Source organism: Poecile atricapillus, chromosome 3, assembly GCF_030490865.1.
Source record: "Poecile atricapillus isolate bPoeAtr1 chromosome 3, bPoeAtr1.hap1, whole genome shotgun sequence".
NCBI lineage: Eukaryota > Metazoa > Chordata > Aves > Passeriformes > Paridae > Poecile > Poecile atricapillus.
The window spans coordinates 69,634,248-69,658,510 of NC_081251.1; the positions used below are offsets into that span (position 1 = coordinate 69,634,248).

The window sequence follows — 24,263 nt, forward strand, 5'->3', positions numbered from 1 at the left end:
TCACTGCCCTCACAGTTACCTCTCATCAGGTATCTGTGAAGTGCCTTCAGTGAGATGAGTAAAACAAGACCATAATGGAAACAGTGGAACTTATGAAATTAGCACACTTGTCAGGTTGGCAATGTCTGTCCTCTTTCCTGTCACGCTCCCCTGAACAAGCTTTTAAAAATAGAGCCACAATGTTTTCCTTGCCTTTTTGTTAGTTTTTTCAATCCATTATATATGAGGTACCAAAATTCTGAATTTAGGTTTCTAAAGTTATGATAGTTAATGACATTAAAAAGACTCAACATTGCTGGTCTTATATGAGAAAGTACAATTTCTTCAGACTTGAGATTTAGCCACAGTTTTTCAAAAGCAGGAAATTTGATTCACTTGAAGAATCTTGTAAATGCACATATATTTCTGCCCAGGAAATTCAGAACAAAAACACAGAAGGCCCTAGATATCTTTTCTTCTTTGAGAGATAAACAGTTATTTTGGGATACTAAAGAACAGTTTGGGGAGGGAACTTAAATTAATACTCTGCTTTTATTCCCATTCATTCTGGCAAAGCCACCACATCAGGGATTCTGAAACTAATCTCAATAGTATATAAATCTGTGCAGTGTGGTAGATATCAAGGACTTGATGGTCCAGGTTCTTACAGCTACCTTATCGTAATAGTATTACCTAGAAGCCTGCAGAAATCTTGCAGAATGAGGCACAGGCTTTTGGCTCACAAAAGGAAGAAAGAAGACGTGGTTTAGTTAAAGGTGCTGGAAGTTATTACAGTGGCCTTAGGGACTGCGTGTAATGCAAAGGTATGGGGCAGTGAAGGATTGCTGTGAATAATGGAGATATGCAATGCCAGAGGAACAGCTATTTCTGCACATGCACATCCACTTTCTGCAAAGAGCAGTGAGTTGCTACTGGTGGCAGGAACTCAGCAGCCAGCACTTACCGTTGCTCTGAGTAATAACCAAGGAAACTAAATTACTATCTTAAATTCAGGAATAGCAGACCATACAGAAGTTGTCTCCTAGTAAAACCTTTACCTTTCTGACTTTTTACAAATTATATAATCCTCCTTTATCCCATGGGCTCAAGTGTATGTTGGGCAGTAGGGCTGTCAGATAGGCATGAAACTAAGGCTCCATTTCTCAGCTGTGTCCAAGTTCCCAAATTCTTTATTCCCAAACTCTGTGTGTGTACACCAGTGCTAAGAAGCCAGGGCAACTTGGCTGGGCCATGAGAGCTGGTTTCAGAGCTGTGGTAGTGGAGGCCACTATACCATAGCAGGCTAAGCCCAGTCCTACCAATGCTGCTGCCAAAAGAGCACTTAGAAATGGTCATGGCCATTTGAGAATTTTCAAAATAGTCACCTTTAAATATCTGCAGCACAGTAAAACACATTGGCAAATTTACTGTAAAAATTCTTTACAAAGTCTCTGTGATGCACATATATATAATATATAAAAGAAACACATAACAGCGAATGTCAGACATTAAAGCATAGCACAAAAAACCCTAAAATCTGTCTACACATAAGGTGACAAATATATGGAAGAAAAACTGTCAATTATGGTATGTGAAAATATCTGAGAATTCATGCATGCTCATGCATGCCCAAGAACTAACAAACTTAGCAGTGTCAATAATGAATTGTGAAAATAGAATTCACTTAATTCACACTGCCTAACAAGAAGACACATTGAATTTCAACTTACTTCTTTGGAAGTTTCATTTTTTTCACTTTTTCTTCAGCACGTTCATCAGCAATTCCAACATGGCAGCCTAATGCCAGCAGGGTTCTAGGGCACAGAAATCAGAGATTAATTACTAAAAATGTTTCAATATTTAGAGTTCCTACTGTTTATAGGCACACCATAGTGCCTATATATGGCACTATAAAACAAATGAGACCTATGGAGATAATTACAATATAATATGGAAAGATCAATACCAGTCTTTTTGTATATGTAGTAAGCACAAGATGTTCTAAAAAATTTAGCAAAAAGATGAGTAAGGTACTTCAAAATGGAACTATAATATTGTGTATTTCATCTATGAGGTATCAGTTTGAAGATTGCCGTTGAAATATTATTTCTGCTTTATATACTTTTTCATTACCGCTTACATACTCACTCATACTGCTTCATACCCACATCTTTATATGTTTTGTTACTTATATCACAGCCATAAAAAGAAAAAAGGCATAAAATATCACTTATCCTTAAAATGTGTCTTCCTTCTGAGGAAGCTATTATTTAGAAATTTCAGATCTGGATTTGTTTAGGACATACTACTGAAGAGAGAACTGCCAGCCAAATGCATGGTAAGCATTAGGGCAAAACTTCCATCTTACTCAATCTAGACAGTGTGACTTTTATCTACCACAAGGCTCATACCACAGAGCCACTGAACCAGCCATTGTGGCCTGACTCTGCAAAATGCAGCTCATTTCAGAAAACAGACACTATTTACGTAAATTTAAAACAGGGTCAACAGTACTAACTGGGTTTCTGGTTTCTTCAGACTTCTGGCTTTCCTTATAGCCGCATTGTTCAGCAGCATAAATTTTAAGCCTCATCTCTCTCCAGGATTTGACCTGTAAATTATTGATTATTCGTTCCTGCATTTATATTCAGTGTTGGCTTATAGTCTTTCTTTAGTCTAGGTGCATTAATAAAATATTGAAATTAATAGGAATCCTAGATGAAAGCCAGAGACTTAACTTTGGAGTCAAATGAGAATTTTCTCAAAACCTGAGGGTGATAACTGTATCTTTGATAGAAACTGATTACAGAAGAAATCACAGGTGTAAATACCTTGGACTCCATTGCAAATTTTCCTGAAGTGGAAGAAAGGTGTCAAACAAGGTTTTTATTTATTCTTGCCACTAACTAAAACCATATTTTCTAGTCTTGCTTTAACTATATTTACTGTTCTTGAACTGACTGCAGAAAATAAAAAGATAATAAATACTCTCCTAACATTATTTCTCTTGGCAGATGAATTTTCTGTTTCAAGGAGATTCTTACAGCATCATTTTAGTGTTACCTATATGCAGTAAGTCCTACTGTTATGGACTGTGAACCCTGATTTAAAATCAGACATTAAAACCAGAAACGAGGAAACTAATATCCAGTGGGCCCTTCCTGCAAAATACACTATCTGCTAAGAATACTCCATGCAGCTAAATTTCAGCTGGTATAAACAGTACATTATTACTATGCAGCTATCACCAGCATAAGTAGAACGTATCATAACAGTGAAATAAAGTACAGAGGAGCTAACCTCTGGTAACCCTAATTCTCTTGTCATGTAAGCCAGGAATTATCTCTACCCAAACAAAACAAATTCAAATAAGAGTGCCACAGAAGGATAAAATGACAGACTCTACTTTCAGAATCTGAAATATTATTAAAGCGCTTCAAACCTGAGCAAGAACACTAAAAGTGGCTGAATGTAGCTCTCATCATCACAATGATAGATGTAATTATCACACAAGTCTGAGTAAATATACAGAAATGGGAAAGTCAGTCACAAAATAATAAGGACAACCAAAAAAAATATATGCAAGACCGAACTGTGAAACATACATATAAGCATGTGCAGAAACAGTATGAGCAAGCATATTTTAATCCCATGACATTTTCAGAGGCAACTCATTCCTGCATCCTGACATTTCCTATAGTATGTAATCTTTATAGATCATAAAAATATTCAATCACATTTAAAACTATACAAAGATCCCAGTATATGGAAATGTTGTATCAGATAGTACGACTTAGATCTTCCCCAGTTTCTAACTCTCTCATCTGGCAGCAAAACCGCAACAAATAATAACGGAAAACACAAAAACAGTCAGCATTATTCTCTTTGTCCTGCAATTATTTCAAGTATGCAGTTTCATGCAAATTGTAAAGAAAATTATTAAAAGTTTTAAAATAATATTTTCTTTCTCCCTTCCCTTTTTTCCCCAACAAGGTTGACAGCTAGTAGACTAGACACATCTAGTAAAGAAATAGTCAAGAAACGTTACAATTCAAGTAATCATCAATGGATCACCTAGAATTCATTAGTGCACTGATTTTTCCACGTTTTCAAGCATTTAGAAACAAACTGAGCAAAATGCTCTTAGTCCCTGCACAACAGATAACTACATGATAAATGCAACTCAATACTACAAAATTAGAACTTCATTTATCAGAAAACAAGGACTAATACAAGGAAGTACGGAAGACTTAATTCAGCAAGCATACAGATTTTGAAATACATAGAAGGATTGAGTGCTTTATATTTTGGATATTATCCACTTAATAGAATGACTCTATCTTGAGTAAGCTATAAAATTAATTTTAAAAAAAGAATAATCCATAACTTGTATGTTTACAAAACAAAAACTAGGGGTTTTTTTTAGAGTTAGAATAGAAAAGCACTGGATACTGTAATCATGTACAGACTCATTAAATTTGTTGAATACTTAGTGAAACGTTAGAAGCATGCATTTAATTATGAGAGCATGACTTTTCTGCTGCCTGAGCCATATTATATAGAGTATTCTAGGAGAAGATCCGACGATAGTGAAAGCTAATGACATCATCTTTTGTAGTTTCATAAAATGGAAAGGAAGAATGTATTCTGAATTTTTCGCACGTGGTTCTGCTGACAGGAAATGCTCAAAAACTCTCCTTGTAATTCTAATATCTATCCATAGAAAATTTGAACTTATTTTCTTCCTTCCAGTTCAATTTCTCTCTGAATTCTTTACCTGTAAATAATGACAAAATATCCCTCCAGAAACTGTTTAGCACTTAGAGTCATAAATATGACTTAGGGTCATAAATATGACCCTAAGTACTCCATTTTTCACTGAGTAATTTATTTACTGTGGGAACATTAGATCAGTAAATAAACAAAGCAGAGAAGCTGGCCTGAAAAGAAATCTGCAAAAAGTTCCAGAAGGAGTGTTCTACATAGCTTTTTACTATGAGGACATAAGATCCTTTTATTATGAGTATAAACACTGTACTGCACTATCAGTTTGCCTGGCAAAGATTTTAATAGTTTAGGACAAATATCCACAGAAAAGTAGTATCACGTGTGGACATTCATCCTTTGTAAAATGGATGAATTTTTCCTCTGAATAGGAAAAAGCGACTACATCCTAACAAGAAGAAAAAAAAAAAAAAAAAAGAAAGAATAGATTTCAAGTATGGGTGACTGGAGAACCACACCTATCATCAAGCATTTATCAGTTTGAAAAATATTTTTACATGTTGGCTACATGCAATGCTATACATGGTCAAAATGACTTACACTAATAGATTTTTCAGTTAAGTCACAGCAAAGTAAGAACTCACACCTCTTTGACTGACAAAGTTGAGATGAGGAATTAATTGAATCTTTGTAAATCAGAAAACTGGATTCCTTCAAAAAACCCTTTAATGTCCCATTGAAATCTTCTAGCATTCCAACTGACTTTTCATGTCTAACAATTCATCCAGAAAAGGAGAGAATGCCTACTACTGCAGGCTTTTTTTTTTTCAACGCTTATATCTATTTCTTTCCTCCTAGATGAAAGCTCTTTGAATTGTCATTTCAAAATCAGCATTACCACAATAATTCTAAAAAGAATATTAAAATAATTTCAGTGCCAAACACATAATTCATTAACACATCTCACTCCCTCATTTCCATATTATTACCCTCACCTACACATCAGATTTTAATTTGCATGTCAATTTATAATTCTGGAAGTTGGATCTCCTTATGAAACTCTAACTATAAACTTCAAAAGTCCTAGCAACTTACTTCAGTGTTTCAAGTGACATTTGCAAGTTATAATTTCTTTCCTGCTCCGGCAATTTCGAGAACTCCACTAAGCACGGGTGTTGTCTTTTGTTGTCATCTCTAACCTGAGAAAACAGTAAAAAATTAAGCTTAACATGCCTCAAAAATTAAGGACATTTAAAACCAGTCAAATCCACAAGGCACTTAAAGCTGATCCTGTTAAGAGTTACTCTAACTGGACAATACTTCGAAACAGAAACTATTCTGTATTCTCAGAGCATGATCATTGTGTTCAAGCAAGGCAGAATTTGCATTTGCAAGAAACTTCAGATTTGCATATCTCAAGTGGAATAAATGCTAATTTGTACATGCTATTATACAGATTATACAGATATTATACAGATGTTCATAGGAAATACGCAAAGTTCAAGAACAGTGCAATCTATATTGTTTTAACATACAGCCATAAAGTACCATCTCATCTTCAGCCCCATGTTTTAAAAATTCTACATTCAGTTTGTATAAATATATTGATACAGATAGTACTGAAATCCTTACCCAATGAAAATAACAATATAAAAGAAATCTTTCCCATCTCTTGATTCCGAAAATGTTTGTTTTTAAGTTATTTCCAGTGCCATAGAAGCTAGGAAGTCATAAATGAGTAGAAAATGAATCTACTTTTAGTGTAGTGATAGGAGAGCCATACAGACTATAATTTTAAAAATCCTACATTTTATAAACTTAAAAATTTGTTCAAAAATATTTTTAACCTTCTCTGTTTCTACACAGTTTTAATCTAACACTGGCCATAGCCAAAAAAGGCAACCTCAGAGGCAGTGATAACCAAGCACTCTTTAGCTCTCAACTTTGCATCTCATGCTAGAGTTCAGCCAACAACATCTACAAAGGCTTGATAAAATACATTAGTTTTAAATTATTACCTAAAAGATCCCAATGCAACTGTTAACATCTGCACAGTAACACTTTCATGTCAAACTATGACAGACCATAAATTCATCATTTACATTAACCTTTAATGCTGCAAAGTGGAAGTTATTGAAAAAATAACATTATTGATTTTTAATCAACCAGATAATTCTGCTTGAAAACTGAATGTTAACAGTTGAAGTTAAGAAACCTAATTGTTATAATTTTTAAAAATTGATATTTATACTACTACTTAATCTACTTTTATTTAATGAAAAAAAAATCACATTTCTCATTAACATTTCTGAGAAACGTAGTTTTTGCATTTTGAGAGAAGCACATAATTCTCAAATTGAATAGCAGTCATTTATGTTTTAGACTGAAATATTTTTACAGTCTCAAATCTTGATTTGATGGGATTAATGCCCTTTAGATGGACAATACTGGCAATTCAACTGTCAAACGACTTACAAAATTTAATAGAATATAAAATGAGAACTATCTTTTAGTAGCACTGAAAACGTTTACTTACAGATTCCTAAGATCTACAGTAATCTGTATTAAAAAAAACTTGAGTATAGTCTCTGAGTTTAGATCTGTGTACAGCTGATTTAAGTCTTGGCATTTTCCTCAGGAATCCAAATGAATTTATTTCCCCCAGTGACATTATTTCTGCTCTACAATTACAATGTATAATAATTCTATTACAAAGCCTTACTTTGTGGTTACCTTCCCATTTCCTGTTTTTTTCTGAGCACAAAATAAACATCTGCTGCCTTGCAAACACATTATATTAGTGGCAGAAATCATGATATCCATCAATTTTTAATTTTTTGCAGCTGGTTTTAAATGCACAGTGTCATTGAATCGAAACAAAGATATGCAGATGCATCTGATTACTTCAATCCCATACATATTCAGACTTAAAATTAAGCCAATTAATAAAGTCCATAACTTTTCTACATTAGCTTGCTATTTAATTTGTTACATGCATAGAATGCAGCAGTAATATGACATGCAATAGTGTGTATGACTTTGGTGATACTACATACAGATCTGATCAGATGCAGATATTTAGGCGGAATATAAAATGCTACAGCAGATATTTTTAATAATCTGGAGAATCATTTAAGAAGTCTCTCTATTAGCCTTTAAACTTTTAGGCTTTTTGAAAAAACACACTGGCTACTACATACAATGCATCTTGCTCTGAACTAAAAAGACAAAATCTAGTATTAGAGGACTCGTGTGTGTCCAAACAAGCTAAATTCTGTGCCATGCAGTTTCTTCCCCCACTACTCAGTAACTGCAGTGCATGAATTCAGATAACTAGAATTGCCAACAGCGCCTTAAATGCAGATGGTACAAAGCCAGGAGGAACTGTTGACCCCTGGAAGGCTCTCTCTGCAGAGAGACCTGGATAAGTTACAGGCCTGGGAAATCACCAATCCTGTGAAAAATCTACAAGGGAGTGCTGGATTCTGCACCTGGGATGGGGCAACCCTGGATGTATGGACAGACTGGGGAATGAGAGGCTGGAGAGCAGCTCTATGGAAAGGGACCTGGGGGTCCTGTTTGGGGCAAATTAAACATGAACCAGCAGTGCCCTGGCAGCCAGGAGGACCAACCCTGTCCTGGGGGGCATCAGGCACAGCATGGCCAGCTGGGCAAGGGAGGGATTGTCCCGCTCTGCTCTGAGCTGGAGCAGCCTCACCTCGAGTGCTGGGGGCAGTTTTGGGTGCCACAATATAAGAAAGACATTGAACTGTTCGAGAATGTCCAAAGGAGGGCAATGAAGATGGTGAAGGGCCTTGGGAGGAAGCCGTGTGAGGAGCTGCTGAGGTCACTTGGTCTGTCCAGCCTGGAGGACACCAAGGGGAGACCTCAGTGCAGTTACAGCCTCCTCATGAGGAGAAGTGGAGAGGTAAACATTGATCTCTGCTCTGTAGTGACCAGGGACAGGACCCAAGGGAATGGCCTGAAGTTGTGTCAGGGGAGGTTTCGGTGAGATATTAGAAAAAAAAAATTCTTCACCCAGAGGGTGGTTGGGCACTGGAACAGTCTCCCCAGGGACGTGGTCACAGCACCAAGCCTGACAGACCTAAGGAAGTTTTTGGACAACTTGGACACAGAGTGTGACTCTTGGGAATGGTGCTCTGCAGGGCCAGGAGATGGACTTGATGATCCTTGTGGGTTACTTCCAACTCAGCTTATTCTGTGATTCTGTGAAACTGATAAAATTATTTGTGAGGAACCAGTATGATTAAGAAGTCAACCTCCAGAAAATGATCAGCATATACTCTGTCAGGATCCCAAAGAGAGCACATCCTACCACAGTGGATTAGAGCAAGGTAATTTGAAAGATTTTAGACCTATTTTCATTTTGAACATAACTAACTTTATCACTGCTTAACTTGATACTTACCATATATGGTTTAAATAGTGTTCAACTGTACAACTCTCGATATGTAATGGTATAGTAAGAGTTCCTGCAGATTGCTTCACAGCTGGTATGATTACACCACAATTAAAATGTTTTGACACATTAATTTTACTGAGGTTTTGCATTTAATTTGGTGGGGAAATTAACTACAATGAAAGCTAGAGATCTTTTCTATTAATCATATATTTTTAAGTACTGTTGTATGCTACACCGAAAAAATAACTATGCACAGTTACCTTAAATCTGTAACCTGAATTCCTCAGAAGACCAAAATCTTTTTAGTAACAAAAATAGAATACATATATATTTTTACACTTACATCTAGTACCTATTGCATGTAGGTATACTCTTCACAGCAATATTTCTTCATAAAACAGATGCAATATTTCTTCATAAAACAGCATTTGGGAAACAAAGAACCAGCATAATAACATGTATAATTTTTTTTACTGATTAACTTTAAAAAGAAAATTCTTTTCATACTCCATGAAAAGCAGGAAAGAGATAAGAAAATAGTTATGTAGAGCACCTGATACAGACATTAGACTAAAGAGGAGAAAAAGAAAGGAAAAATCCGATTTAATGGAATCTCCTACAAGCAATACTTATTTGGGACTTCTAAGAGATTAATGTCAGAGATATTAATTTGCATGTAAAGGGAATCAATAATAACTGTTTTCACTGGCTTACTCCACCGGCCAGTTTGAACATCTTGCTCCAAGAACAAATAGGAGGAGAAAAACTCACTATGTGCTTTCTGTGCTGACAGTTAGACTGAAAATTTCAGCACCAAATAGCCTTAATACCAGAACTTTTGTTCAGAAATGCCCAAGCGCTGTTGTTTTCCACACACTTTCAGTGAGAAGGTGTTTTAAACCTTACTAATTTCTTGGGGATGATGAAAAAACCAGTCCCATTAGTACACTGAAACCAAAGTGCTGAATCATACTATGCAATTAACAGAAAATTAAGTTGGAAGGTACATACTGGTCCATACTGCCAGCCAAGTTCAATCTTATTCATAACCCAAAGTTCATGGATGTTCTCTGCTAATTTTTCTCTAATTCTTTCCAGATGGGGTGGCAAAACAATCTAAAGAGAGAAGAAATAAGAGAGGAAGAGGCTATTACAAATAAGTTGCTTGACATGCCACCCAAACTTTTGTAACAGACAAACTTTGTAAAACCAGATCTCTCAATAAATCCCAAGGAGAAAAAAACATTTGGGAAAAGGTGCTAATTCAACCAAATGAAGTAAAATAGGCATGTAGTACTTGTGTGTTTAAAAAGGAAAATGCAATCTTCCCATTTCCACACCTGGCTAGTATCTACAGGGACTGGAGTGAAAGCTGCTTGTGACAGAGAGACAGTGGGACCCAGTAGGTCTCTTGTGTAGCTGCGATCCTGTTTGTACTCTCGGCTGTGCTCCACTTTCAGCTTCTCTTTTGGCAGGACAGCTTCAAAGCATGGAGCATATCCAGGTGGAGGAAGGAACTTGAACTCTCCATGGCGACCTCCAAGCAAGAAACGAACCCTGTAAACATCAGAATTAATTTAGATAACCAAGACACCTCTAGTGGAACGCCTAATCACTCTCTAAGCTTAAAGAATATTAAATGCTATTTAAAAAGGAAAAGGAAAAAAAAGGGGGAGGAGAAAAATGTCAGTGTTGCAGCTTCATTTAATTGTCTACAGTTCAATTTTCTCTAACTGTTGCTGGAGTTTATGATGTAGGAGGTTGAAAAAAACACGGGTAAAGTAAACTATTCTTTTTTCTAGTTAATTTTATTTCACTGAAGACTTTAAATCAAGAGACCAATTATCGCTGAGAGAGAGAACAATAAGTTTACTCAGCACACCTATAAAGTAAGCAACAGCTTTTTGAGTCTCTGAAGGCAGAGATTAAAACCCAGAGTAATCAATCAAGCACTTTAGAACTCTCTTCACTGAGGAGGTTTCCATTCAGTCTCATTTGAGAAACAAACCTAAAACCCTGTGGTTTCTTCTTTTCTGTAACAAAACACTATATCCTTCAGATACATTACAAAAACTCCTAAATTTCCTTCCCTAAAAATTTATTTGTCACATTAATAGAAACCCAGGGGAAAGCACTCTTTAATTCATGACAAAATGGTAAATATGTCATGGCTTTTTATTACTGAATAATTAAATCAGTGAGGTAACAAAGGTGTAGCAATAATGTAATACCAACATTACACAGTAATGACATAATACTCAGGTCTCCCTAGAACACTGTCATCCAGAAGGAAAGAAAAACCACCCAAAAAACTAGCCTTAAACCAGAAGAATTTTTTCTCTTTTCTGTTTACTGAGTATCTTACAAGATTTATTTTTAATGCTGTACCAGTGCACACTCAAAAACTTAATGCAGCACACAAATAATATCTATCAATAATTTATCTAATAACAGAAATAAAGCACGCAGGTTCATAAATTTGCATTTTGTAGCATGCAGATCTACAATTTTACTACATTTTATCTCCTTTACTATCAAAAGTGAAGTCAAAAGGAGTGTATTTTGCATCTGGAATAAGAGGTAACTCCATGGGATGCTGTGTGTGACAGCTCTTAGCTTCTGTGTTATTCTTTGAATGATCCCCCAGAGAGCATTGCTCTTCCTCCAACAGAAATCAGCTTTCAGCCTTCACCTTTTCCAGACCTGGTAAAGTTGGTCTCCCCACTGGAACACCCCACAATCTTTTTCAATATTTTTAATATTACAGTCTCAGACTGCTCAATACACGGAAGCAGATGTTTGGCACCTCAAGTGTGACTTGAAATTTTATAGAAAACCAATGGAGCAACCAGAATACAGATTGAATTCTTATTAACTCATGCTGCAGAAAAGGAAGTGTATGACCACTATTTCTGAAGGTAAGTGCAGATAATGTCTCCTTAAATAATAGTTATTACCTCATAACAGGTGAGTTAGGGAAAATATATTTTAATATCAAAGGCTGATGCAAAATTCTGCCTTGCAGTTAATGTGTAGCAATGCAGCAGCAAAGAAATTATTAAAAAGCTGTTTCTAAGATATGCCTGCAAACCAGCAGAATACACTGCTATGCTGAAAAACAGCAGATGCACTGTGTCTTCATGACTTCTTTGTAGCTCTCATTATCCAAGAACTGAAACTTTGCCAAAAAAGCAGATGTCAGAAAGAGAAATGAGAGCAGACAGCCAGGGAAATATGCAGCATATTCATCTATACAGAAAAAAAAAAAAAAAAAAAAAAAAAAAAAGCAGACTTGGGATAAAAAAAAACCAACAACAACTCCATGGGATGCTAACTTTATTCCTGCAGAGAAGCTGACAACTGGGAAGAAGAGGCCATCTATGTTGAAGTTTTCAAACATTCCTTGAACTGGCTGACCATTTATTCGGAAGGAGATGCTGGGGGCACTTAGGTCCAAACAGCAGCTAATAACATCATCAGTTCTTAAGAGATGTTGGTTGGGAGAATTTACTGTTCGTGCTACACAACCTATGGAAGTAACAGAGATACATTTAGTAAAACTTATGAAAACTGCACTGGTTTTCACAGCAGCCTAAAAAGAGAAAAACATCACTACAGAGTACAAACATTAATATACAAATATCTAACCTATGACATCCCAGACCTGATTTTAAGCTTGCAATATAGTGAATAGCAGCATACAGTCATATAAACACAGCTACTTCAGACATAAATAATAAAACTCAGTTACATTTAATGTGAGAATAATTACTGATATCCATATAAACAGTCAAAACTGAGAAAGCAACATTTTATTCCTTACATTATAGAACTGCTAGTACGTAATATTAAACCTAGTATACTTTTCTAAAGAATGATTCATTATTTAGACAAAGAAAACCATCTCACTTTGAATTATTTATGGAAAATTAGGTACTCCCTGTTAATGTCCACATCATGGTATTCTTCCAAACTTGCATGAGATTTTACTATTCAGTTTCATATTTGAACTGCAATCCAGAATTTTTCAGCAATATACAAAGACAGCTTCATTTTTAAAGCATACATATTCAGTAATATATATATATATTTAATCAGTTTTTATGAAATCTAAAAGATTATTCCATCTCACATCAAATTCCATTTACACAAGCACATCTGCTTCCCAAAAGAGGCAAGCTATAGAAGTCAGAAATAGAAAGTGATTGTGTCTGAAATTTACTGCCATCTACAGTACAAAATTTCTGGAAAACCACGGAAACTGTTTGAAAACATGTCTACTCATGTTTTCCAAAAATAACTTCTGCACTGTCTGCAAGAGATACACCATGATACATACTAAGAACAGAGCACTAATTTTTTAACTGGGGCATCCAACTTTTGTAAACATGAAAGACTTATCTAGCACTACATTTCCAGGCAGCAGCTGATGGCATATGGTTTAACAGAAGCAAAAAATAATAAAACCGCAGTAATTTTTCTACAAGTGGATTTTCATGCACATATCTCCCCAATGCCTGAGGAAACATAATATACCAACACTTCCAAAACTCTGTATGCGAAAAATGACTTTGTGATACTGCCAGATCAAAATATCACAGCTGAGAATTAGTATAAAATAAATCACAGAAAGGAACAATTATTTAATGGCAGGGATAACTAAACTCTAAAAGAGCTACCAGAGAAGAGTGGTTATTTCATCCGCTTAAAGAATACTATTTAAGACCAGATGTCTTTTTAGACACTAAAATTTAGGCAACTATAGGTTATGGAGATCAATAAAAGACTGACTGCTAACAGAAATATGTATTGGTCATTGAACACACAGCAGACCAAATTATCTAAATGCCTTTTCTGGCCCTAGTCCTTAAGGATCTATGGATTCCACTTCTCCACAAAAGGTCATTTCAGGACTGGAGAACCAAAAGTAAATTATATATGATTCTCATACAGGCTTGGTCCAGAACAGAAACTTGGGGGCAGAAATTGTTGTTGTTATTCATTAATACAGTAAATGTTTCATGCTAAGAAGGTTATTCTTAAAATGCCATTACAGATACTTAAGATGCAGCCTGGGACTGTGGAAGCAAAAGAAAGGCCATAATTTTCAATATGCAACAACTTAAAGTTCTTCCATGTTTGAGAGGTACACATGTGTTACACAATTAGTGAAGAAAGACCACACAAATATTTTCAAATTTACCAGCCACATCCAGACAGAAAAATCTGCGGTCTGACTTGGTTTTTTTCAGCAGGAATACTGACTTGGGAACCACAAACAACTGTTCATTTTTTCTGTTGTTACATTTCTGACTGAAAAGTTTGTAGTGCGAAGAAGAGTAATTTTGACTTTCAGTAATCTTTTGTTTCCTCCCTAAAAGTGACCTTAAGTACAAAAGTTATCTTGGTTAGCTCATTGTTTTCTGGTTCTTCTGTAATAATACCTTTTTCTGTCAAACTCAGTCACAACACTTGGAATGATACCATTAATTATGCATCACTGTTCCAAAATAACTCTCACTATACACAAAGGCTAAGTAGCATCTTCTTCCCTAAGATGCTGCTCCAGTTGATATGCTATTATTTATTAATAAAATCCACTGCTATTTTGATTGGAAAGTTCTTTTGAAATGTAAAACTGCATTCTTTTCCAAGTGTCAAGCCACAATAACTCAAAACTGCAAAAACTTTGGATGATGCAGCTGACTCATTAAACTGTCTCTCTTGTCTACTAAGGTGCTTTAGAAAACCTGCTCATATCTTTATCGTGGAAAGAACTGCCAATCCAATGAGCCTTGCAATAATCAGTCTTAATGTATGCATATAAAACATCATTACATAAAAAGTATCTTGTTTTAAATGTATGGCAAAAAGCATATTTAAAAATCTTCTTCACCTCTAAAGTATCTCTGAACTTCTGAAAACCCATATAAAAATCTGGCTTGAAAAAAAACCAAAGAAAAAATCAAAAATTAAGTGTCCTGTTACTTAAATCTCTCAGACTGTTCTTACACTACCACATCGGAATTATAAATCTAGATGACCATTATACTTCAATTTTTGCAGCTTTAAAGTCTTAAATAGAATTTTTATAGTTACCCTGAACACACAGTCTGCCTACCCACCCACCCCACAAAATCCCAGGCTGAAATGTAAATTATTAGTCCACCTGCATTACTTCATACAAACCATTTTTTAAAAAATACACAGTGACAATTTAACAGTTTACATATAGGTTACTGTTTCTGTATGTTCCAAGTGTCAACTGAAATAACATTCACTTTGCTGCTGTTGAAACCAAATTCACTGGGATTGCAAACACAACTATAATGCTTAAACAAAAATAAACAACAACCACAAAATACCCAGGAGAATACCTGACCACAGATGTAGCCCATCAAAGCCATAGGAATATAAGTCATCACCAACACCGTTTCCTCCCCATTCTGCTCCTCCTCCTGGGTAGGGTGAGTAGCCTTCTGTTGAAGCCCAGCCCACGCGTAGATGAGTTGATTCTGCAGTCACAAATGGCTCTAGATGGTCCACCATAAGTTCATAGTACCATTTTCTGTACTGGGCCGAGCCTTCACTAATCCCCAAGAAGATGTTGGGTCGCATGCTTAAACAGAAAGAATAAAAGTAGTTATTAAAATCTTACCTCAAGGACAAGATAAACTGCTGCAGACTTTTCATTGACTCAAATTTCAAGCTTGTTTTGTGCAATTGAAAGAATAGAAGTAATTTTCCTTCATGGAATCACACAGATTACCAGATTGGAAAAGACCACAAGGATCATCTGGTGCAACCTCTCTTGACAAAAGCACAGTCAGGACAAAGATGGTCCAGCACACTGTCCTGCTGAATCTTGTAAGTGTCCAATGTTGGGTAATCCACCATTTCCCCATCAAGATTATTCCAATGACTGAGTCTTCTCATTATGAAAAATGTTACTGTTTTCTCCAACCAGAATCTCCCCAGCAGATACTTGTACCCATTACTCTTTGGCTTTTCCATGTGACTCCCAGATGCACCTGATCCTCTAACTGGAAGAATGGAAAAAAGGGGCAGCTTCATCTCCATTACTTTTCACTTCCACTCCCAAAGCTTTATCGTCTTTTTTGATTCTATCCAGGTTTCAGCTTGCTGTGCCATTTATGCCCCCATGAGAAGAGCAACAATGGATAGCAATCTGTGTTCTGGACAAGTTGAGGCACCCTCTAGGCAACATCTCAGACCTTAGCTCCCAGAAGGCAGCATATTTAGTTATTTATTCATTCATTTATTCTGGTAAAAAATGGCCAATACATTTTAAGTAGAAAAAAATGTTTGCTTTAGAAACTGAAACAGTATCCTCACTCAGATGCCAATAGGAATTGATTTATGTGTTTCAACAATTAGTAGATGTTAAATCCTGCAAAAAAATCACAGCTATTCACCAGTTACCAACGTAAGTGTAATAAGTACACATTTCAGGTTTAATTTTACATAGCAAACTGCATTCTGTAACACTAATTATCCATTCAAAAGAATAGCATTTTAAAAGATACAAAAGTGAAGAGTCATTCTATTTCAAAATTCTCTTGTACCTCTTCCTTCTTTTGTTCCAAGTCCTGTATAACTCAGTAATTTGCAGTGGTTGTAGAAATCCTTAATATCAGTGTGATGCTCCTACTGCTACTGGTTTTACAGCACTTCACAACACTTCTTATAAAAGGCGAGCTACTACTGTGCTTATTCAGTACCTAGTTGAAGAGCAGTATGTAGAGTCATATCTAAAGGTCATGAGGGGGAGAAAAAAAAGGACAAAAACCTATGCTTGTCTAATATGATTTTGGAGATAATATTGAACATAGACTCTCATCCCAAAAAAATCTGTCTCCAGACAGTCATTTCTGTGTCAGCTTTGTACTAAGAAAGACACTCAATCTTGAATTAAAGCCGTAGAGCACAGAAGTATGCAAAATCAATACTAGCTATATTTCTTCAGTGGTTGGTTACCCATATTGCAAAAAATCTTTTAAACTTCTAGACTGAGTGTATGTAGCCTTCACATTTCTCCACTAGATTGGGTTATTACTTGTATAAATATTTTCTTTCTCCATTCAGGCTGACTAATCAACAAAAATGTATCCTTGAGCTAGTCCCAGTATGCTTTCTGGTAGAGGGAATGCAGGGAGAAGAAGAAGGGCTGGTATGGATGGGTGGTTAAATACAAGTCAGTGTAAAAGCAGACTTTACTGATCTAGATGCTTATAAAATAACAAGTTTTATCAGGTAAGTCCAATAAACTTTCCTTCTAGAAGCATATGCATTGTCTTTTGCCAAATGCTTAAGTTTAGATACTATTCACATTGTTCCAAGTCAAAAATTTAATGTCCCTAAAACAAAATGTGTTTGACAATAACTATCTTCCAGAAAATTTATATTATTCGTAAATTATAAGCAAGATCACCAATTGAATATTTTCTGCCTGAACACAGTACCTGACTATGCTTTTATCCAGAATTCACAATCTAATCAATCTAATCAGCCAAATTCCTCCTGTTCAAAAGAAGTTTGTGAATAGAATTTTCCAGTTCCCTGAAAAAGTATGTTAAAAAGCAGTATCTTAGAAAGTTCCAGTAACACCTTAGATAGTCTTTTTGCCAAATATTTTTGGATCAAGGTATATATGTCTTAGTTTAACACTAAATTTCTTCAGTGATTCCTTGGTCTTACTGACTTTTTAAAAAATATTTTTTTTCCTTACAACTGCAAGAATAAAAATCTTCTCATTCACAGTTTTCTAATGCAAAGCAAACATATGGAACAACTTATTTGCTTTTTCTCCCAACTTATTTGGGAAAGACAAGTCTTCATTCCTTGTATAAGATCCAAAGTCATCCCAGAAGCTCAATCATGAATTGCAGAATCACTGAGACTGGAAAAGACCTCCATGATCATCAAGTCAAACCCTTTGATCAAGTATCTTCATGACAACGAAACCACAGCACTAGGTGCCGTGCCCCGTCACTTCTTGAACACATCCAGGGATGATGACTCCACCACTTCCCTGGGCAGCCTGTTCCGATGCTTAACCACCCTTTTCGTGAAAAAAATTACTCCTGATGTCCAATTCGAACTTCTCCTGGTGCAGCTTGAGGCTCTGTCCTCTTGCCCTGTCACTGGTTGCCTGGGAGAAGTCCAAGAAGCCAGAAGAAGCTGGCTACAGCCTCCTTTCAGGGATTTGTAGAGAGTGATGAGGTCTCTCCTAAGTTTACCCTTCTTCAGAGCCAACAAACCAGTTTCCTCAAATACTCATCATAAGGTTTGTGTTCCAGACCCTTCACCAGCTCACCTGCTGTTCTCTGGACATGCTCCAGCACCTCCTTGTAGTGAGGGGAGCAAAACTGAACACAGTATTGCAGGTGTGGCCCCACCAATGCCAAGTTAAGAGACACTCAGTTCCCCAGATCCTGTAGCTTTAAGTAGCCCCCTTATAATATACAGTGTGGTGTTTTAATGGTTTTCAGCATTTAGTAAATCCTATGAACTCTGAATTAAAAATTGTATTTCAATTTTCATTTTCAGTCAATGATTGAGACATTTAAAAAAATTACTGAGATTTGAGACAAAGCCACATTCTTTGGCCTCAGCATCAATTAAAACTCTGGAAAAACATTTACTTAATAATATTTTTAAATTATACTTTACCAATTTAAGATGGTACTAGCTTCATCTTGTTATTAATGTCTGCCTGAAGGTAGCTTCTAAAACTCTCTCTTGCAGAAGGAACTACTAGGGTGAATGGACTCTAAATATTCTAGGCACTGGTGAAGGTGTTTGGCACTAAATTCTTAATTTTGACCAAAGGTGACTAGGAAATCTTCCCAAGATCATAAATAAAAAGGCAATCACAGGACACCAGTTGACAATACTTTGAATGCAGAGCTAGATCTAGACCATAATCTTTAGAAGTAACTACAGCTTTGCAGACTTAGAACGCTTTAGGGTAGCTACACCTTGTGACAGCTCTCTCTGACCCACATTTCAAATTTAAGCACTATGGCAAAAAGAATTTAAAATCCTTTTAAGGATAAAATATCATAACAAAAGTTTTGAAGTCAAAGAAATTTTCTGTAGTGACTATTTATTTTAAACCCAAGTTGGGTTTTTTCACTTTGTTCATAGATATGAGATTTTTTTCTTTGTACCTGCTCACATGGTTGACAAGGCGTGTCTGTAAGAGCAGATCTCTTCCTGGCAGAAGATTATCACAAATTAGATGTTGATTGGACCGCACAGCCACTCCATGACAAACACAGAGAGAACACAAAACATCCAAAACCTGGAAAAAAAAATTATTTTAATCTTAAATACTTTTTCATTATAATGGGTAATTACTTCAGGCAATGTAATGCTCTATACCTTGTTACTGGAAGACATGTAATGGTATGTAATTCATCCAAAACAGTGGTTTTATTTTAGAACAATTCTGAAATTCTCCTAACATTAAAACATTCTTCCCACTTCCCTCACAAATTGTTATGTATCAATGTCTTTGACAAAAAGAAGGTGTTTCTCTTATTTCTCTTTGCTTCTTCCAACTGCTCATCTACATTTTAGGATAAGTTTATTCCTCATTAAAACAGCATTAAATAAATAATAAATAAGCAAACAAATAAATAAATATAATTACATAAATAGTTTATTCCTCGTTGAAATAGTATTAAAGTATTTGAAATTAACTTCCACACGGAAGAATGAGCTTGCTTTGTTCATCTAAATATACTTGTTTAGTCTTTACCTACCTTATGGTTTCTTCCATGCTTGTCCAAAAGACAGATGATTGATTTAATATGTCCTTCCTTAATAATGTTTAGTGCTTCTGGGCTTTCTACTAACACACAATGTAAAACCTCTAGAATTCCTGGGGGGGAAAAGAAAGAATTACCTCATTGAAGTGCATATAAAGTCATAATACATACACATAATAGTTCCTAATCTGTTGCTCATGAACATGAAATAGTTTCAAAAATCATTGTGTATGACAAACAAACCAAATAAAGCAGCAGTCATTACCATGAAGCATCATTAGCCTTGAAGTGTTTCTCTGCAATGGGGAAATAAAACAATCTCCCATGTGTACTGCACCAAATCAACACCCACTTTGGGAAAGAGAAATATTGTACATGTAGTTCATCATTATCAGTTGCTACAGTTGTGGTCTCAATACAAAAAATCAAAGGGGCTGAAGGAAAGCTAAGAAGCAGCCTTAAATCTGGAGATATTAAATTCCTATTAGCAATGTACAGCTCTCATCATTCTGTGTTTAGCCCTTTATTCAAGCCACGTCTCCAAACACTCAGCTTAATCCTTGTAAAGCAAAATCCATAGCATGAGTCTTCTGCTCTTTGCCATGCCCTTTCCATTCAAGGAAATTGCAGCACCACAAACTCCCCTTGATGTGGGAAAAATAGTGGTTTTGTCTGATGGTTCTGTCTCAGTGAGAGTACTCTGGCCTTTCTTTGATCCTAGTGAGGAAGAGAACATCAGCCACTACAGATAACCTACAGCACCACCACCATTTATCCCCATACTATTTAATGGTTTTTTTCCAGAGGTCTGAGGGACACAAGCTGTCATCACTAATAAAGAGTAGGGATTACTCAAGGACTGGAATGTAGAAAAGGTGGAAGACAACAGATACAGTGATAATTTGACTCATCCAGTAAACCGGTTTCAAATAAAACTTGTTGCTTAATATATTTGTAGACAAAATCATGCTTATGTAAACAGAAAATGCAGGTAGATAATGAGCTCAAGGTGAACTCCCGAAGTTATTGTATATATCCTGAAAGTTTAAGCTCAAGAAGCCTACCTATAAATAAAAGAACATACTAAACCTGAATTGGGCAGTGGTATGATCTGTGTTGCAATAGATGTGCACTTCCATTATTCCACAATTCCACAATTCTATGAATACTGACAGTAACAATATTGCTAAAAAGGATGGAAACCTAAGAGTCAGGAGAGTCAGCTAAAAGAGCAGATGCTCTGTAGCAACATAGCAGTGCAGTCCACCCAGCCTGCCAACTAGACAAGGTCAAGGGCCACTGATCATGGGATAAGTACCTAGGGAGGTTAAAGCAGTGTTATAAAAGGTTCCTTAATCTAGAGGGGTAATGTAGAACAAGATCGACAATTCTGTGTGTCTCAGTGATCTGAGAATGCCCAAAATTCATTACATTCAAAACATGGTAACTGACATTTGCCACCTCTCATTGTAGCACTGAAACACACTTTATCAATATAAATAGTAATCCAGTATTAAATGACAACAAATAAATGTGGTAACCATATCCTTGGAATTTTCTATCGGTAGAGTCATAACCTCTTGTCTTAAAATAGTACAGGGTTCATTTTGTTGTCTTCATATTTAAAAATATTTTGAAGAGTGAAGATTCAATAATAAATGCGTATTATCAATTAGATCCTGCTTCCTCAGCACCTTCTTGAATTCCTATAGCATCTTAATGCTGATTACCAAATATGTTTTGTTCCCTGTGTTTTAGAAAAATATCGCATATGAGTGAACTGCGTCTGTTCAGACTGATTACTTTTAGATTGTGTGCATTAAAGACAACTAGACTTGTTGAATCTAATACAATTAAACAGTATGATATGCAGAGTTCATGGTAAGGAGAGTGAAAATTTTCTTAATGACTAACAGATGAAAGAAAGCATTTATTTTCAGAACAATGTGTTGACTCCTCTAATGCCATACTGTGGAATACAAGAATAAAATGCATTCACTTAAAAAAAAATCCTCAAAATCTGGTATAACTTGGTGGTTCCAAAAACCTTTACTTGGAGGATATTTGTGTTAAAGAAACTTCCCTGTTCAACCATTCAGGAGCCACTCTGTTCCAACACTAGTTGCTCTGGGTAGTGAACCTCCTGACATGCAGCAAGAACTCTGAATGCAGTAATATTTGCAATACTCATTTGCTCTGGGTTTCCTGCTAGGAACTAGGCCGTCACTCTTGCACTGTCTGAGCTCAGACCATGGCCCCTTTAGAGTTACACACCCCACACTTGCCCAGTCAGAACAGGTTTCCTTGCCAGCTCAACCCTAAGTTTCTCATAGCAGAGTCTCAGACATCCCAATGCTTAAAATAATTTCATTGCGGTGCATGACTAACAAAATAACAACTCAAGTTGGGTCCTACTAAGCACAGATCCTCAATTCAGCTGCTCAGAGCATGGTGCTAGTAACACCAGGTCTGTGGGTTCAATCTCTATACAGACCATTTATTTAAGAGTTGGACTCAGTGATCCTTTTAGGCACCTTTCAACTCAGAACAGTCTGTGAGTCTGTGGGCACCTGGGCTTTTATATCCTTACTGTCTAAGCCTGAGGAAATCTGGAAGTCTTTGACTCCTCCCATGTCTCTGAGTGTCACCTGCCTGGGTCAAAGGTTCCTGGGACCTTTGCTTTGCTAAAGCTTAGCAGTTCAAGGCTCCTCATCTCACCCAGAGCTCAACCAGCAGCTCAACTGCAGGCTGCAAACTGCACTGAATGTATTCCTCAACACTAAATTACTAACTTGCTGTATTCTGGTTTTTTACCTATTTTTTAATGCCTTTAAAATTATAGTAGGGGTAGTTAATCCCATCTGGAATATATTTCAGAGTGAAAGACTAATCTAGTCTTAATTTATGGAGTGAAGAGACAGCTGAAGCATTTGCATGGCAGCTCTGTGATATCTCACTTCTAAAATGGTCTGCGGTCGGACATATTTCTACTTGGACAGATAATTTTCCTTCTTTTGCTTCAGTGAAGCTTGGGAAATGAATCAGTTTCTAATTTGTACAATCAATTCACAGTTGCTGTTTATGCATTTAATTCCTTGTTCTGTTTTCATAACACTTTTAGTTCTAGGACAAGGAAAAAAAAGTGAAAACAGAAATTTTATAGATAATGGTAGCATCAAATCTTTATTGCAATACATTCAAGAAAACACATGCAGGAGATGTAACTGGCAACTTTAACATTGAAGGTGAACTTAATGTTGGCGTGATTGACAGAACGTGTTTTTTCCTCATAAACACTACCTTAGAAAAAAAAAAATCTTTTATGTGAATATATGTATCCAAGTATTCTTAGTATAAAGGTTTAATAAGCCAATATTTCTCCCTATTGAAGATCTACCACTATAAATTGAAACAGTGACTATCCTCAGCCCATCAAGCCAAATAAAGCTTAAAATCTGGCAAGCAAGCATCCCACATAAAATCACAAAATTACATTTACATACTAAAAGCTAAACCTACTGTGCCTCTCAAGATAACTAAAGCACAGCCAAATTAGCATCTTTTATAACTGACTCTCTCAAAACCAGAAAAAGTCCTTATTATAAAATCAGTTTTGGAGGCAACGTGGAAGATATGTTACCAATACACATGGGGATGGAGTACAAGTGGCCTAGTTCCTAGCAAAAAACTCAGAACGAATGAGTATTGCAAATATTATTACATTCAGAGTTCTTGCAGCATGCCAGGAGGTTCACTACCCAGAGCAACTAGTGTCAGAACACTCTGCAGTTTACAGAATGCATCTCATACCTCACTATACTATCATAAACAACTATGTTTTTAATTTTCAAATCTAACTGGTTTGAGATTAAATTTTAAAGATACATATGTAGATAACAGAAACCATGTAACACAGCATTTTTAGAGATGTCATAAGAAATTTCATCTTGAACCTCCAAAAGTTAAGAGAAAAGTTTTGCATTATTTCTAAAAGCCCATACCCTGAGAGTTTCAGAGGTAAAATTACTTCTTTTAGGAAACAGTTTTACCATTAAGATCCTGTGATATACATTGAAAATAAGCAGGTTGTAATCAAATCCCATCAAATGTATAATTGTGAGATCATTCTCCTTAAATTAATGCTGTCATACCTAAGGTGGAGCATAGTGGAAAAATAATTTCACTTATGATTTTGACATTTTTCAAATGCTTCTTTCAGTTTAAATTCAGTTACTCAAATGCTCAACAGAGGAAGGAGATCACAGCATCAACAGAGGAGGTTCCCCAAATAATAATGTAAACCAACACAAATTACCTTCAGTTATGACATCAGTTTAGTT

At 35.9% G+C, this 24,263-nt stretch overlaps 1 protein-coding gene across 4 annotated transcripts in view; it reads right to left on the reverse strand.

The window, feature by feature from the left end:
• The window catches only part of RYR2 (ryanodine receptor 2), a 383,162-nt gene that overhangs the window by 159,035 nt on the left and 199,864 nt on the right, over positions 1-24,263 (reverse strand). For all 4 annotated transcript variants that reach the window (XM_058834705.1, XM_058834704.1, XM_058834703.1 and 1 more), the window contains 8 exons: positions 19,918-20,036; positions 19,321-19,454; positions 15,505-15,746; positions 12,463-12,655; positions 10,468-10,684; positions 10,139-10,243; positions 5,800-5,903; positions 1,710-1,793 (listed from right to left, as the gene is read on the reverse strand). In XM_058834705.1, the coding sequence (XP_058690688.1) occupies positions 1,710-1,793; positions 5,800-5,903; positions 10,139-10,243; positions 10,468-10,684; positions 12,463-12,655; positions 15,505-15,746; positions 19,321-19,454; positions 19,918-20,036 (1,198 nt within the window). The remainder of the gene's footprint in view (positions 1-1,709; positions 1,794-5,799; positions 5,904-10,138; positions 10,244-10,467; positions 10,685-12,462; positions 12,656-15,504; positions 15,747-19,320; positions 19,455-19,917; positions 20,037-24,263) is intronic.